Raw genomic sequence first — 17267 nt, forward strand, 5'->3', positions numbered from 1 at the left:
AGCAAATTAAAAACAGGAAAGACAATTATTTCCTATGCATTATTCCAGTTATTTATCATGTGCGGCTTTTTATATCTACAGATGATGCACAGGTATAGGTGATGGATATATAAATAAGTTAAGAAACACTGGGTAAAACACCCACTGAAATATGGAAGAGGAAAAAACCTACCAAGACTCTGCATTGATCCATTGCATCCACAAGATGGCGCTCTAGCTCCATGTAGAGATTTGGTTTCAAATAACAGCAGTGAGAGTTCAACTTTGCTTTTGTCTTACACTCGTGATGCATGTAATGTCTCAGTGTATTTTGTATTTTTGACCTTTTTTCAGTATTCTAAGACTCCTTCAGTGTTATAGGCTCACGAAACTTAATGGATTGCATCGTCTCAAATTGCAAATTGCAGGTGCGTGCAAACACAAGGTCCACCCACCACAATATTACTGACACTTGACAAAAGAGAGAATATTTGGAGAAAGAGGAAGAGGAATTAAAATGGACACTTTTCTTTTCATGCTCGTGTTTGGGCTTTTGATGTTCGGTAAGAAACGTTTTCTCAAATAAAGAAGAAGAACTTTATTTCATTACATGTATTTACTTTTTTTAATTGGTTTGCGCCAGTGTTTATTTACATTCTGTTTAATATTTTTCATATCTCAGGTGGGTGCTTGGCCAGGGTGGTGACAGTGTCTCCTGGGCCATTAATCCGGGTGGAGGGTCAGCCGGTCTCCATCAGATGTGATGTCAATGAATATTCGGGACCTCGTGAGCAGGTAAGAAATTTCATGTTACACCTCCAAATCTCACCTGAGGACATATGATGATATTTTTGGTTGCTAGTCAGACTGTGTAAAGGTATTATCTGTTGCATGTTGCAAACATGTTCAAATGACAATTGAAATAAAGTCTTTAAGTAATATTTCTCTTCTCTGGATCACAACAATTCTCATCAGACAGCCAGAGACAGAGTTGTCATGTGAACTCCTATTATAATTAGATAACTGTTAGATATTGTCATCTCATTTTCCACCTGCTGGACCTTCTCCACTGGGTGTTATTGTGGACGTAATGGACGATCTGTAAACAAATATATGAATATAACTGGATGTTATTACCAGTCAGTTGGTCAGAGGGTCTCCAGAACTCTATAGTTTTAACCTAAGAGGACTAAAAGTATACACTGCAAAGTAGATGATATTTTCTCATGGAGCAAGTGATAGTCAGAGGAAAGATGTAAGATGTGATGTTATTGTTTATTGAGGGCATCACTAAAATCATTACGAATCAAACTTGGCAGTGTGGTCAGTAGATATCAAGATATCTTGTTGGCTAGCAAAGAGACAGAGACAGCAGTCAGCTGGTGGCCAAACAGCTGATGAATGAGACACTAAGCAGTGACGCATTTACCAAACACCTGATCAGGTTGTGCTTTCCTGGATGAATACTACACCTCATTTAGTCCATGAGTGAGCCACGTGATTCCTCTGCTCAGAGACAGAATAAACTATCAGAGGAGTTTTGGTATGTGGTGTAACAGTGGCTATTTCTATGCTGCTCCTTCAGGATTTCGAGTGGATGATGTCCAGGGATGGGAGCAGGACGAGGATAAAGATAATCTCCACGTTCGACACCAGCTACTCCCACCCATCGCTCAGCAAGCGGGTCGCGTCTGGCGACATCTCGGTGGTGAGGCTGGCAGACAACGAGCTGGAGCTGAAGATAGCGGAGGTGAAGCCGCTGGACGCCGGGCTCTACTGGTGCCAAACGCCGAGCACCGACTCCGTCATCAGTGGCAACTACGAGGCTCAGGTCCAACTCACTGGTAAGGGAGAGTTGTGTGTGTGTGTGTCTATGTTCCTCACTGCATCTTCTGAATATGGCCTCTCTGTTTTTCTCTCAGTCATCCCCAACTCTCTCAGGGTCTCTCCTGACACCCCGTCCCGAGTTGTCTCAGAGGGAAGCACCATCACGCTCTCCTGCAACATCACCCGGGAACTCACCCACCCCACCTACCTGTCTGTCACCTGGTCGCTGAAGAACGGAACAACATCAGAGGAAATTCTAACCTTTGGGCCTGATGGAGGTGTGGAGACAGCACCGAACTACACCCAGCGCTTCAGTGATGGAGGAGTCCGACTGATGTCCTGGAGGAACGGATCGTTTGTGCTGGTGATATCCGGAGTGAGGAGGTCTGATGAAGGGATTTATGAATGCACTGGCACAGAATGGACACGCGAGGGAGGGAAATGGATAAAGGTTGTGGAGAGCACCAAAGAGATGGGACCTGTTACTGTTACTCCCACTGGTAAGACTTTCTACTGCTTAGTAAAATACAACCTGTTGAATAAATATGTATTCACTGTGTTTTTTCTTCTCTTTCCAATCCAGAGCATGAGTCTGAGTCAGTCTCTAACACATCATCTCACTTGGACTGGATCATCATGATTGGTAGAGGAGGTAGGCTTGTAGATAAGACAGAGAAACAGGAACAAAGCTGTGGTCATATACAAGTTATTAACAACAACATGTCTTTGCTATTTTAGGTCTTTTTCTGTTGCTGATTTTCCTCACTGTCTACTGCAGCACCAGGGCCAGGTGGTAAAGACAGGAAACGCAAGTAAATGGTGAAAAAATGTTCTGAGCTGTTAAAAACCCACATACAACCTACATCTTCTTTTCAATTTCCTCTGCTGCTACTGGCTCAAACTAAGTGTGTGAAGAGTTTGGGTTGCCCAAAAAGAATACAAGATTAAATAAGAGAAAATGTTTGTTGCACTCTCTTCATTAATGTCCATATAACTGTGAAATTAAGTCAAATTATAATTTGTGTTAATACTTGAATGTACAGCTGACAATAGTTGCTGTAATTTGTTTCAATGAAACATCTCGGCAGCAGTGTATGGTGATTGAGGGCAGCAGACAGTGAGGTAATGACGATGATAATCACGCAGCTTGTTTCTGTTTTCTATTGATCTCAGGGAAATCAGAATATGATATTTTTGGAACCTTAAATACTGGTGGATTCTTCATATAAATGAGCTAAAAATACACAAGTTATAAGATTTCTTCATTTCTTCCCTAATCTTGTTCTAATGTTACTTCACACCTGCTTAGTGATTCTTTTATTCTCTCTTAACACATTGTACTGCTGGGATTATACAGGAAATGTAAATATATTGTAACATGCACATTTTTCAAATATTGATTCAAAAGTTTCGCTTCCGTATGAGATTAAATGATATGTGATAATATGATGATGAAGCAAGTAACAGACTAAATGGCATTTTGTTCAAAAAGCAGAAGCTGGTGGAATAAAAGGCCTCATGTATCAGCTTGTGTCTCCACTAGATGGAAGCAGAGTAAACTGAGAGTCCAGTCAGATGACCTGAGCTTTCAGTGTGAGAAGATCAATTAGCCAACAAACAACGTTAATCCATGTTCAAATCAGACAACAGCCTGTGTGCAAGGATGTGGGAACATCATCCTCAGTGTAGTTTTGAGGCCAGAAGATGGCGCTGTACTTCCATGTTTTCTACACTGTGCCAGTACAGTATGCTGTCAGTTAAAAGAGGTGTAATAGCAGGGCAAACTCAATTACATTTAGTGTGATTTTAAATTCAGGTCAGTCCAAAAATAAACCAGATTACAGACAGTTTCTTGTTTCTTGTTTCTTAGAATTCTGTACCACTGAATTTTACAGCATTGACCAAAAATTTTAAATCAATTAGAGATAGATTAGTGAGTGTTTTTGCCCTGAAACACACTGTTACTACTACTGCTGCCTAAAGTATGCTACTACCTCTTCAAGCACTGCTTTTACTTGTAATGCATTTGAATCTGTTCTATGTCATTCAAATCTTTATCTGATTATCCTCTGACTAAAATTGCTAGTCTAACCCGACTTTTAATGTTATGTTAAAAAAAAAACATACCTATGAAATTGAGAGGGAATAGTTTCATTGAATTATTTTAAAACAGTTGTTGCTTCTGATGCCACAACTTCAAAAATTCAAGTTCAGGATTACAAAAACAGGGTTTTTGTCTTGCTGGCAGATTTAGTCTTTAAGTGTTTGTTTTATAGTTTTCTGACCCATTACATTGTCACATTATTGTTTACATGCAGCTTTCCTACTGTAAACAAGTCTGAAGTGGAAAAGAGATTTCGGGTTTAGCACTTTATCATCTAAAATGCATTATATTCCACGGTGGCTGGCAGTGACTGGTTTGGAATAAAAGGCTGTTAGTCCATTAAAACCAGATCCAGAGCCAAGAGTCCACGACCTGGTTAATGACTGATAGAGGAGAAGGGCAGTAAGATAAGACTGTGTCCTTTCTGTGTGTGTGTGTGTGTGTTAGTTTGAACAGATGCTGTGTGACAACAGATGCTACCATGTTGAGACCACATACAGTAGCAGGCAGTAGCACACACAAGCTTGATTCCTCACTGACACACAGGTGTTTTAAAAATAGAATAGTCAAATGTATCTCAGCGGACGACCCGTGAAGTTTTAACCTTTGACCCTGAGGTTACAAACTCAAACTTCTCACCTCCTCTAAACCTCCCCCTGCTCCTGCAGAGACTGACTGAGTGCTGAACTTTGCCCTTGCCCAGTCGGTCTGTGTAAATACACAGTGTGTGTCTGGCTACAGGACAGCAGCTGACAACAGGAATGTGTCAACCTGCAGGGAAAATAAACCTGAAAATTTGGGATACATGGGAGGTGAAATTTATTTATCATTTGTCCCAATAATGGAGAACAGCTCCAAACGGAGAGGGTGGAAAAAGCACCAGGAGATTCAAAATGTAAGACAGAAAAAATACATTTGTTTACAGGTTAATAGCTTATATAGGACTGTCTACGCTGATTCAATTTGAAATCATATTTTACTGCAAACCAGTGTTTCAGATCAATGCATGGTAAAGTACTGAAAAGTAGTGTGTGGATGTGTTGTGAATGCAGCTGGAGCTAGCAGCCAGATAACTTTAGCACTAAGACTGAAAACAAGTGGTAACAGCCTGATTAAGTCTGTGGGTGATTAAAAAAAAAAGTGTACCAACACTTAAAAAGCTCACTAATGATCTCAGAATGTCTCATTTGTTTGATCCAAACAACAACTTAAGTGCAAAAACAATAATTACAAGTGGGAAACTTGTAATTACAATAACTTTGATATGTTGTGAACGCAGCATAACCGTACAGTGTTTATGCACGTTTTATTTTTGTGTTCTCAAACAGTGAGATATTCAGGTGTATTTTGGTGTTAAACCACAGGAATATATCGACAATAAACTCTATAAAAAAAGAATCCATCAAAGCAGAGGTGGTGCACACTGACTGTAACATCTGACATGTAATAAAGACTAATATCTGCACCATAAACCGCACGTTAGAGCTAGATTGATATGGGAATCTCTCTCTCTCCACCTGGGACCTCCTTTCCCTCCACTCCTCCTCCAGACCGTCACCTAACTTCCGGCCACTCTCTCTCCCTCTCTCTCTCCCTCTTCCCTATCAGCCCCTCTCTCCCTCTCTATCTGTCTCGCCCCCATTCCCATGCACACATTAAACCGGTTCAATGTCAGTGTGTAGACCATGTAAACGCTCCCGTCGGGAATCGGACTCCCTTTCGCTGGATTAAGAACCAAAGGTGTGCATCCGTTTTGCTTTGCGGCTCCGCCCGGTGTGCGGTGCGGACTGACTGCAACACATCTGAGACTTTTATTGGATTGCCCGACAGCGGCGGGAGAGGACTGGTCTTACCCCACACATAGGACAAAGGAGACGAGAGGAAATTAAGGGGGGGAAGGATACGAGTGAAAGAAGAGAAGGATGAAAATGGATAACTGTCTCCTCACACTCGTCGTTTGGCTTTTAATGCTTGGTAAGAAACGTTTCTTTGCTTGACTGTTGATAGCTAATTAACTCACGTACGTACCGACGTTCCTCAGTCAGGAGAGCCCGATGCCAAACTCCGTTTAGAAATATATCAATTAAATGTTTACCTGCTTTTCGGCATTACCTACACGCCTCTTAAAAGATCACTTAAAACATTTTCTCTATTCGTAACATCCCTCAGCCTGATCGGCGTATGTCTAGTTCATCAAACAGCACTTAATTTCAATCCATTTTAAACTTTTTCAACTGGTAGCTGCTACTATTCGCTGCATATATTGATGGAAGAAGTCCGGCACTGCAACAGTGAACAGATTCGAAAAGTTTAATTTTAAGTGGAAAAGAAGTGTCACTTAGTGTGTTGCATCATGCCGAATTATAGAGTTAATCCAAACCATCGAAATAATTTAACTTATTTTGCTGTCAGAGGTGTCTACATGTGAGGGCAAGCGAAAAATGCAAAAACGGCATGTCGTCAAATGGAGTTCGGCACGTAAGTCTCTCCCTAAGAGGGCGAGCTGCACCTATTTTCCTCTTAGATCAACTGTGTAGACACGACTGTACAGTTGTGTTTAGCTAATGTAGTGATGTCATTTCAATGGCTGACAAATTAATCACATACCTTAAGGTTAATTAAAGTACCACTACAGCAGGAAGGTAGAGATTTTAATTAGGGAAAAACACCCTGCCTCCCATCTAAGTAAAATGGAACACGACTGTCTTTTTAGAAAAATGACAGTGTGAGAGGAAAGGGGAGAAAATAGTCCAAGCTTGATGTGTTGCCACCCATCAGTCTCAGTCCTGCTCTACCTCCCGGGGAGACTGTACTTCCATTAAGACCAGTCAAACAGCATGAGGTGAGCAGCTCTGACAAGGTCCCATGAAAAGCCAAACCAGGCTGGCAGTCATGATCAGGGTTATTATTCGCTATGTGTCGATATACCTGAGTCAATCCAGTCTGACTAATTATCACGCTGGTTTGAACCAAAGGGCCAGGCCAAGTGCTTAGTCATTAGCCTGGGTTTTACCACAGAGACAAACCAGGGCTTGTTCACCGGCCTTATTTCTACCTCAGGGCCAAGCAAGGTTAAACAGAGCTCAACCAGTGCTGAAGCTGCCATGTGTTTGTGAGCATAACAGTGAATGTCTTAGGGCCTCTCCTGTGTGTTTGAGTGAGAGTTAGAGAGGGAGAGAGGGAGAGCTTGGCTTAAATTAGTGCAGTGTAAGATGATCAAATGTCGCCAGCTCTCCTGTGGTGTGTGTTGCTGTAGGTGTGTGTGTGTGTGTGTGTGTGTGTGTATTCTGGCGCAGCAGAAGCGAAAGTGTTCCTGGTATACAAATTACTTCCCCCTAACATGGATTCTGGTCAACTTGTCATGCTTCAGATAAAATCAAACTCCCCCAACGCTGACTGCGATACACATTTCTGACAGCATGCAGAGACCTCAGTCTGCTCTGTGACCTCAGGTGCAGACACTGGTGCTGTTTTGAGTTGCAGCTTTGGTATGAAACGTGCTGCAGACGTTTGAGTCTCTGGGTTAGACCTCATCTTCTCCTTTAATGCAACCACCAGACTTCCCTTTCCTTTCCTGTAATAACCCATAGAGCATCTGCATTTCCTCTTGTACCATGATTTGTCAATGAAGCATGACAGCTGCCTTGATATTTTCATTATAGTGTACCACAGACATGTCTGTTTATTTTTGTCTATATTGGTTAGAACTGGCTTTTTCAGACCATATTTCCCATATCTATGTCAGTATGTATTAGCTTGTATAATCCCTTTACTGGTAATGTATTTATATTTTTGTTTTTGCAAGGCAACTTTAAGGACACCTTGTGACTTCGGTGTACCTTAATGGTGAAAGGTTTAAAAGACTATTGCACATATTAACATTAATAGCTCAGACGTCTGTGCCTTTTATTCCCCTGTGCTGATCTTAGACACTGAAAACATTCAACACACAATATTCACAATGCACGCTTGTGCCCCAGCAATTAGAAGCTGACTGATTTTTTGCAGGTAAACTGGTTTATCATTAGAGAAATGGTTAACTGTGGAGATTACTAAGTCTTTGCACAGGTCTGTTTTGCTTGAGGACTAATAATATAAATTCTGACTTTCAAATGTATATCTGACGCCCAGCATTAACTTTTTAAATGTGTTAGTACAGTCCAAACAAAGGTAGATAATGTATGATGCTTAAATAATCCAGTAGCAGTCTATCCATAAATGACAAAAACTCCCAGACCTGACTGGTTGAACCAGGGATCATGCATAAATGTAAAGCCTGGATCTAGTTTAATTGCTGCAAATCTGGACAAATAAGACAAACAAATGGCAGCTGCCATGCCTAACAGACCGGCCTCATGACCGGTGCCCCCAGCTGCTAATCCCTCTCCTGGACATGCCTGCCCATGCCACAGTGCTGTGAGTTTTTACAGACTCTTCAGCTGATGATCACAGTCTCTGAGTGTCTTCAGGCTCCACTGGCTGTGCAGTATTTGTTCCAGGAGAGACAGACAGACAGACAGGCAGGTTAGGCAGGCAGGCTGGAAATTGAGTTTGAAAACTGTACATTTCAGCACCTGGCCAAGCAACTTTGAGCCTCTCATTTATAGTGATGAATGGCCCCTATTGCCTACATACACACACCCATAATGGTTTACTGCATATTACAGTCAGGTTTTGATGTGGCACAGCAAAAATCTTATTGTACTTTTAAATGCAAAGCTAAGGGCTGGCTATAACGCAGAGAGGAAGTGACAGTTTTTCTCAGCATAAGTGGCATAATAATTTGCATTAAACACACAGTATATTGAAAATTAAGTTGCTGTTCCTGCTCTTGTCTAATATTAGCTTTAGGTGTGGCAACAACCTCGTCATACAATTTGAAGTTTTATGGTTGTTTGATGTCATAACTCGCAAGTGTTTCATGATTCATTCTTGTTCACTCTTTCGATTACATTGTAGCTGTCAGACTCCCCAGAGACCAACATGTCAGCAGTGCATCTGTGGTTCATCTGATGTGATGTGAAAGATGAATTAAACCATAGACCACTCCTGACAGAGATAGTAAACAGAGACGGAAACGTACAGTAGGTTTTATGGGGTGCTTATTTCATTGTGACTTGATACTTACTAAAGCAGAAAAAGCTCACACTCAGCAGGCTCTCACACACAACACCAGGCCACCTGCCAAAAACTCAAGTATTGATGGACTCACATTGATGGACCATACAAGCACAGGACTTGTTTATAAAGCACTTTTTCTCTAACCAGAGGTCTGAGGAAGAAGTGTAGGTTTTACACCAGAAACTCCTCAAATGCATCAGTTTTCAGTTTTGTGTTTTAACTAAACACGACTTTCTTCTAATTAAAATGCTGCATGAAATTGAGAGAATTACTACTTAAATTGGGTCACATTCAATCCAAGGACCAAGCTTTTGCTGCCAACTTTTTGTACTAGTTTCTGATACTTATACAGACACAGATCAGTTCTCAAAATGTACTGAGGTTTCACATCAGTCGTAGTAATGAGTAGTGGTGAAACAGTTCACCTCACTGGTTCAGTGTACAGCCTCACTGTGTTAAACATGGAAGGAGGGTGTGTTCCATCCATTTCCATTATAGTCTGTCAGATAAAAAAATATATGTGCAATATTGCTGTGCAATATTTAAATAATAAAACAACACCAAACCAATGCTTACTTCGATACCTAACTTTGAACATTGTAAACGCACCTTTTTTCCTATGACTAGAGCTATTAAGATAAAACCCAAGTTATAATAAACCATAGTTATTATGATTTAAATCAGAATCTTAGCTGGTATTTAATGCCGATGTTTAATCCTTGACAGTTTTCACTTCTCTTCAGTTCTACACAAACATTTCAGTTCATACAGAAAAAAAAAATACTGGAGGTCGATACCTTACTCTACTCTTCTCTACAGTGAACACTGTATTGGAAATCCTGCCAAGAAACAGATTGTGTTCAAGAGTAGTTTATTAATATTCTTGTTACATACAAACCCAGCAGCATGTAGCATCTCCACTTTACCTTTAGCTGAGCGCAGGCGTCAGGGTCAGAGTTGGAGTGTGAAGGCCTGCAGCCAGTTTTCATCAGAATGTCAGCGAACTGACCGACTCTATGGAGCTCAGTGAGACTCTGCTGTGTTGCTACATGCTCCGCTCAGCTGGAATGTCAGGAGAGTCTAACACTTTGATTGAGGAGGAATGTAAACCAGATGGTTTGATTTGATACAAGCAGTCCCTGCTGTGTTAAGTAAATAGCACCAGTTATCTGATAAACAATGAAAACTAAATTAAAGAGTCACTTATATGTATAAATCTCTCTCTCTCTCTGCTGTTGGTTTTGATTTTTGGGTTAATCTTTGAAATCTGCTGGAGCACTGCCATAACCATGGGTTGGTGTTCTTGCCAGAGAAAATGATGTGGGCATGAGTGTATGCACGCCTGCCGAAATACATACACACACAGAATGCAGTTCAGGTTGTAGCAGCATCTGCGTCATTATCGATACTGTGCAACCTCAGTCAAGTTACAACAAGCCCTGTGTATATATGTGTGTGTGTGTGTCTTGGTTTCTGCTTGCGTGCTGAAACAGGGACACTGTGTTCAATCACCTGTAGTGTCCGAGATTGACATAGTCCATGTGTGTGTCAGATTTGTCAGCGTCGTCCTTCACCCTCCAGTTTATGAAGACTCTAATTTTTTAATATTCTCTCTGTCCCTCAAGGTGGGTGCTCGGCCCGAGTGGTGACGGTGTCCCCTGGTCCGTTAATCCGGGTGGAGGGTCAGCCGGTCTCCATCAGATGTGACGTCAATGAATATTCGGGACCTCGTGAGCAGGTAATTTTGATCATAGCAACTCCCATAAAAACTAAACAACAATGTGTTAGCCTGACAGGCCTGAACAGGGCATTTGCTGGGGACTATTTTCATTTGTGGATGGATACACATCTGGTGTTCTAGTGAGTATTTACTGGAACAGGATGGTCTTTGTGGGACTGGGATTTTATTCTATTTTGTAATGGAACCAACTTCATTTAAAAATGAAATGTGTTCAATCCCCTAGAGAGTGTTAATGTTCTCTCTAAAGTCATTTCATTTAGATATTATGTTTATTTTGGCTTGATAGTGGCACTAGGGGAAGCGGTCAGAGAGATTCATCATCTGGGGACCATGAATATATCATGAGTATTGTGTCTTTGGTCCTCACTCGTCTTGCAGGATTTCGAGTGGATGATGTCCAGGGATGGGAGCGGGACGAGGATAAAGATAATCTCCACCTTCGACACCAGCTACTCCCACCCATCGCTCAGCAAGCGGGTCGCGTCTGGCGACATCTCGGTGGTGAGGCTGGCAGACAACGAGGTGGAGCTGAAGATAGCGGAGGTGAAGCCGCTGGACGCCGGGCTCTACTGGTGCCAAACGCCGAGCACCGACTCCGTCATCAGTGGCAACTACGAGGCTCAGGTCCAACTCACTGGTAAGGGAGAGTTGTGTGTATGTGTGTGATAGCTTTCCACTTTGATAAAAATGCAAAAAACTGCATTTTTAAATAATAAATTAACTAATATTTTTATCATGGCATGTAAGTCTTCTTACCTGCGTTAGCTGTGTTAACTGTGTTTTACAGTATGAGTGTGTGTATGAGGCTAGCTGGCTATTTTGGTTCATTTAACAGCCGTCCCCATGACTTACTAATGCTCTATGGACCATGCATATACACTCCTGCACACACACACACACTCCCCCGCTCATTTTAGACAATTACTGGCATATACTGTAGCTTGGCTTTCACATAGACACACAACAACCTGTGCACACATCAACACACTCTCACACACTCATGGTGGGGAGCAGATGTCAGGTGGGAGAACTTGGCTTGTGTCAAATGAGGGCCAGGGAGACACAGATTTGGATGGTGAAACACAAAGGTTGGGAGAAGAATATAAATACCATCATATGGCAGATAATGAAAGCAGGCCAGAGGGAGAGATGTTAAATCACATGGTCTCTAGTATTGTACAGTCTGTAATGAGTGGAAGCGTTGGTGGGAGGAGAGATGCAGGATTTAAAGCACCTTAAAAACTCTGTCACTGTTAGCATCTTTAGCATCTGTCGTTATCTGCATTGTAATCTGTGAATTTATCAAGCTGATTATTTGACAGACATGCCCACAGTTTATTTGCTTTAGTGAACTAATGTTGATGTGTTTATACTAATCTGCTGTATATTTTAGACTCAACTTACTTCAGCCAGTTGAGACTTGAGTTTTTTCTCAGTTTACCCAAGAGAAGCACAGTCACCACTTGGTGCTTTACTTCTCAGGCTTTCATTCAGCTCACAGAAAAACACATCTCATCACTCAGAGCTCTGGCATCAATCTTTAGATGGAGAATAAATGCACAACATATACTCTGACTACACATGAAGTATTTAATTCCACAGTGGAAAGGTTTAGAGTGGTAACTAACAAATATATACATTATAGATTTGTTATGGTGATTATTTTTGCGATTAATCAGTGAATTGTTTTGTCTGTAATTTCCCAAATATCTTGTTTTATTTAACCAACAGTCCAGTTTTTCAATCAGATATGACAAAGAAAAGCATCAGATCATCACATTTGAGAAGCTTGAACCAGTAAATGTTTTATATATATTTTTGCTTGAAAATTACTTAATAATCATATTAATTCCTGATTAAATGAACTAATTGATTAATTGTCTAATTGTTGCAGCTCTCCTCGAGTTCACTGGTAACTTAAAACAATTTTAAGCATCATCAGAAAAGTTATTTGTTGGAAAATGAAACATTTTGCTCCAAAGGCCTGAGGAGGACGACTTCTGTTTATGTGTTTTACTTTTCTGCCAACTATTAAAGAGATGCAGACGTCAGCTTTTTACAAAATGTTTTAACTAATCTTGGAAAGAAGTGGAAACACTGGCAGTAAACAAATGTTAGGCTTGCTGTTGCCAACTGATGCAGCATAAGGCAGTTTGATGAAACCCTTTACATTGTGTTGTAAGCATCCAGTGCACAATAATGGCTCCATTTTGGCGTTCACTACTGATTTCTGGAAGGTCAGCACAGAAACACCACGGTAGTGAGAGCTTAGTACTAAAAATGGAGCCATCAAATCAGATACAGCAGGAGATAGTTACCTCTTCAGTGTGTTGTTGTAAAAAGAACCCAGGAGATGTTCATTTTCTGTTCTTTTAAACATCAAATTAGCATTCCACTGCTCTTTTTGGCATTAAATCTGACATATTCAGCTCCATAATGGGAGCAGCAGCTGAGGACCAGCACAGCAGGGAGGAGGTATAACTAAACAATCTGCGTACAAAACAGGATTAACCAAAAACACAACCTGTTTTACAAGAATTTAACTGTCCAGACAAGTCATCCATTTATAAGGCAGATAAGAAGGGAGATGATAATACTGTAAGTCACCCTACATAAACCCACTGCTGATGTGAAAAGAATCAGACACTTCCTCCTCCAGCCTTGTCTACATGTGGTCATGTTCAGGCTATAAAAGCACTTTGGTTAATGTTAGGAACTTCAGGGCAACAGACAATTATTTTCATTATCAAATCGTCTGCTAATTATTTTCTTATTTAATTACTTTGTGTTTGTTTATTAAGTAGTTTTTTAAAAAAAAGAAAAACGGTCATTACAGCTTCTGGAGACATTCAAAAAGCTGGAACCAGTAGATGTTTGGTTAGTTACAGAATTTTCTTTCAGTCGACTTATTGTTGCAGCTGTAAAGGAGCTTCAAGGCGGTGTTGACTTTTAATATTTAACCAGACGATTATCTTTCCTTGCCCGTAACAAAGTGCTGAGAGTTGCCTAAACAAACCATGAAACCGTGAATCATGTTTTAGTCACCACAAGCAGATATTTGAGGGAACGTTTCCATGTGACGTTGACAGGAAATGTTAATCCAGGTGGAATTCCCTCTTGCAAATTAGTGGCACACAGTATAAGATTAATTTTTAGGGGACAAGGTTGGCTTATCTAACCTTCACAGATATGTATAAGCTATTAGCTTTGGTCTGCAAATCAGCCCGCATAGTGCTCTTGATGCTTTTAGCAGAGGAGGGTCCAAGTTTAAGGTGTGGTTTTTAATCTCAAACAAGAACCCAGCCTCGACCTAATCCACGTTTATGAACAGACCATTTTAATCCTGTCACTGTATATTGTTACTGTCAATACAAAATAGAGATAAAGTCTTGATATTTACAGCCACACCAGTAGGTAAAGTATATGGTCTAAAATAGGTATCTTGTAATAGACCCCTTTGTTAATGTGGACATGTATAACACACTGATCAAACCATAACACTGTGTACCAGGCTTCACCACTGTCTGTAAGGCTGTCAACAGGAAACTATATTTTACTGCACTAGCTTAGGTAAATTACTTATTGCTGCAAAATGGTTTTAAATAACTTGAAAACAAAGAATTGTTGTCTTAAATTACAGCCTAAATAAGTTCATAAAAGTCTGTGGTTTCTGTATTTAAGTCTGATATAATAACAGTAATAAACTAAACTTCTACATTTAATCTCAAATCCTCAGCCTTCATTAAATCCCACACTTCTGTTGTAATAGTTGGGTCTTCCTTCACCTCCAGGTGTTTGACCTGGGATTTCACTGAAAGCAGAAGGAAACTCCTCATGCTCTGTTAAAGGGTCACTCCACCCAAAGAAAAACATGTTTTCCCACTAACCTCCAGGCATATGTAGCCCTGCTGTTTTATTCACAGACATATAGATGGTGGAAATCAGTCCACAAACAATTTTCTAGTGACTCAGATCGTCTACAGTTCTGGCTGTGTACAGTTTTAATTTGGACTATTTTCTGACAAAGAAACAGAAGCAAAGAGAGAGAACCCCATGCTCAGCATTTCCTTTTGAATTTAATTGGGTTTCTCCCTCATAATTATCCAGTTAGTAATTAAACACATATTTTGGCGACTGGCGCTGGTTTAAATCCACTGTCCCAAACACACAGGATGTTTAAGCATGACAAGTCTTTTTTTTTTTGTCCGGGAGCATTTCATACCATGAAACCTCAAATTTGAGAGATGAAGTCACAAAGAGGGATTGTCTGACAGCAGGTTAGTTAGCTTCATAATGGCACCATCATGTTCAGCTGCTCTCTGCTTCCCAGCACGGCTCCCCAGACACCTTGTTAAATTTAGACCTGAATTAACTAGGCAGCTCTGTTTATGTGTGAAAGCGATTCTGTCATGTATATGTAGAGCATATGTATTACGGAGCAGTGTATTTTGTAGTGTAATGTAGCAGGGAGTGTTTGTGTGTGTGCAAGACAGTCAGTCGTTAGCGGAGATGATGAGTTAGATTTGCGGCTGGAGGGTCTGTACCAGTCGAGACTTGTGCACCTCGTTCATCAGCACACACACACACACGCTTCCATCGCCCCACTGAGGCTGTTTGGTTATGTAAGAATCAAGTAGAAGTAGAGGTCGCTGAGGGTTTGAAAACTCCTTTCAGGCTAATTTTAATTGATAGAGCAAAACGCAGATTATTCGTCCTGCCTTTGTTATCTGACACAGACACTCACATCACTGCAGCAGCACTGTAGGCTCTCACTTCAACTGCAAGTCTTATTGGTGTCCAGTACTGACCTGCTCATATCCACACTATATATATATATATATATATATATATATATGTTCGTCAGGGATTCCTATGAAAGTCACATAAGCCTCTAAACCCAACGTTCACCTTCTTCTTAAAGTCATAAGTCACACACATCATACACACACTCCTGGAGTCAGTGTGACTTACAGCAGTATGTCTCATATAAATCGAGGATAAACCTGTTTAAAAAACACGGCTTATAACATTAGGCTTCCAGTCATGACGTTTTGACTTCTTCTTCAGTGTCACTCTAATAATCCACTTTTCATGATGCAAAATGTAAAGAAATGTAAAAAAAAAAAAAACACAGGGCAAAGCTAAAGTTTAGAAATAACTCACTGACCCTGGTGCTGTTATAAGAACACCAGACTCACCTTTATCCAAAGTTTGCAGCATTTAAAGATAAATATGGCACTCATGTGAGTCGTGTAGAGGTTTTGTCTTGGGGAGAGGGGGCTGGATATGTTCTTAGGCAAATCACAGTTACATATGAACTTGATTCACAGTAGTGCTTTTTTATATTCAGCTAGTAATAAAGATTGAGGTAAACCTTTGTGTTTTCAGTTGTTCCTGCAGCTACAGTAGCATTACCTTGTCCAAAGTGAGCTGACTTTAACTTTGTTTGGCAAAGCGATAGCAGCGTTTGCTCGCTGTACCACAAACCTGTTCCTCTCCTCTCACTTTACCTCTCCTTAGCCACAGCCCGGAGCTGCTTCTTTCCATATTCTAGGTCAGAGCGTTTTAAAGTATTCCTCAGTTTTGGGCTCCTTGACCCTGCAGTGAGGTCGAGGTGATTTCAGCTGGGAGTGGACTGGAACTGCTGCTTTAGGTCAACCAGGTCAACTGCTGGTTCAGTTGATGAATAAATAGGGTAGAAGGAAAAAAAGATAAATCTTACTGAACATGGATGAAATTGGGATTAATCAGGTGTTCTTTCCTGACACCTTTCAGCAGATTTCCTGCCAAATCTGACCTGGTGTGTTCACACATTCCAGTCCCTGGATGCTTACTGTAAATAGGCCTACACATAAACGCCCTCATCGGCTAATTTTTACATTTTATTTCCCACTTAAAGCTGAAATTAGCACTTTTTTCTTACTGAATGCATAAAAAATTGATCTTTCCCAGAGGATGTGAATGTGGCATGAATGTAATTCCCATAATGCACAGCTACATACTCATCATTCCCGGCCATCTGTCGCTTCTTGGATTCATTTTTAACATGACGAGAATTAGCTTCCAATGAGGATTATTCACCTTTTTATGTAAAGCATTTTGGCATGAAGCTTTACAGCCGCTATCACTTTAAAGTGTTAAATTTGTGTTTGTGAATAGACTATTTATTAAATAGCATACCTGAATTCACATATGTGGGCAAACCTGGCTCATATTAGTGATTTCCTTTTCTTTTTTTCAGTGGTATTTTGTGTTTTCATATGAAAAGGATCAAAACAAGTCTGTGATAATGATAAAACTGAGCCTGTAATTTGTGTTCAGCAGTCATCCGACAAAACTACTGAGCCTGCCACCTAGTTTCATTATTAACCCCCCACGTCTTCACTGCAGACATGCCATTCATCAGAGCATCTAATGTCTTTTCCTTTACTTTCCCTGTTGTGAAAAGCAGAGGTAAAACTTATTTTTTATAGCTGTTGTTGTGGAAGAGTTTAG

At 40.6% G+C, this 17267-nt stretch overlaps 1 protein-coding gene across 3 annotated transcripts in view; it reads left to right on the forward strand.

Moving 5' to 3' along the window:
- Positions 1-115: 115 nt before the first annotated feature.
- The window catches only part of ptgfrnb (prostaglandin F2 receptor inhibitor b), a 63400-nt gene continuing 46248 nt past the window's right edge, over positions 116-17267 (forward strand). The window contains exons 1-3 of one of the 3 annotated variants that reach the window (XM_051066111.1): positions 116-542; positions 662-774; positions 11151-11409. In XM_051066111.1, coding sequence (XP_050922068.1) covers positions 497-542; positions 662-774; positions 11151-11409 — 418 coding nt within the window. In that variant the 5' untranslated portion in view covers positions 116-496. Of the gene's footprint in view, positions 543-661; positions 775-1564; positions 1824-5465; positions 5885-10656; positions 10770-11150; positions 11410-17267 lie in introns of those variants that run through there. The other 2 variants (XM_051066110.1, XM_018690563.2) reach the window with 2 other exon arrangements.

This window comes from Lates calcarifer, linkage group LG7_2 (genome assembly GCF_001640805.2).
Source record: "Lates calcarifer isolate ASB-BC8 linkage group LG7_2, TLL_Latcal_v3, whole genome shotgun sequence".
Lineage (NCBI taxonomy): Eukaryota > Metazoa > Chordata > Actinopteri > Centropomidae > Lates > Lates calcarifer.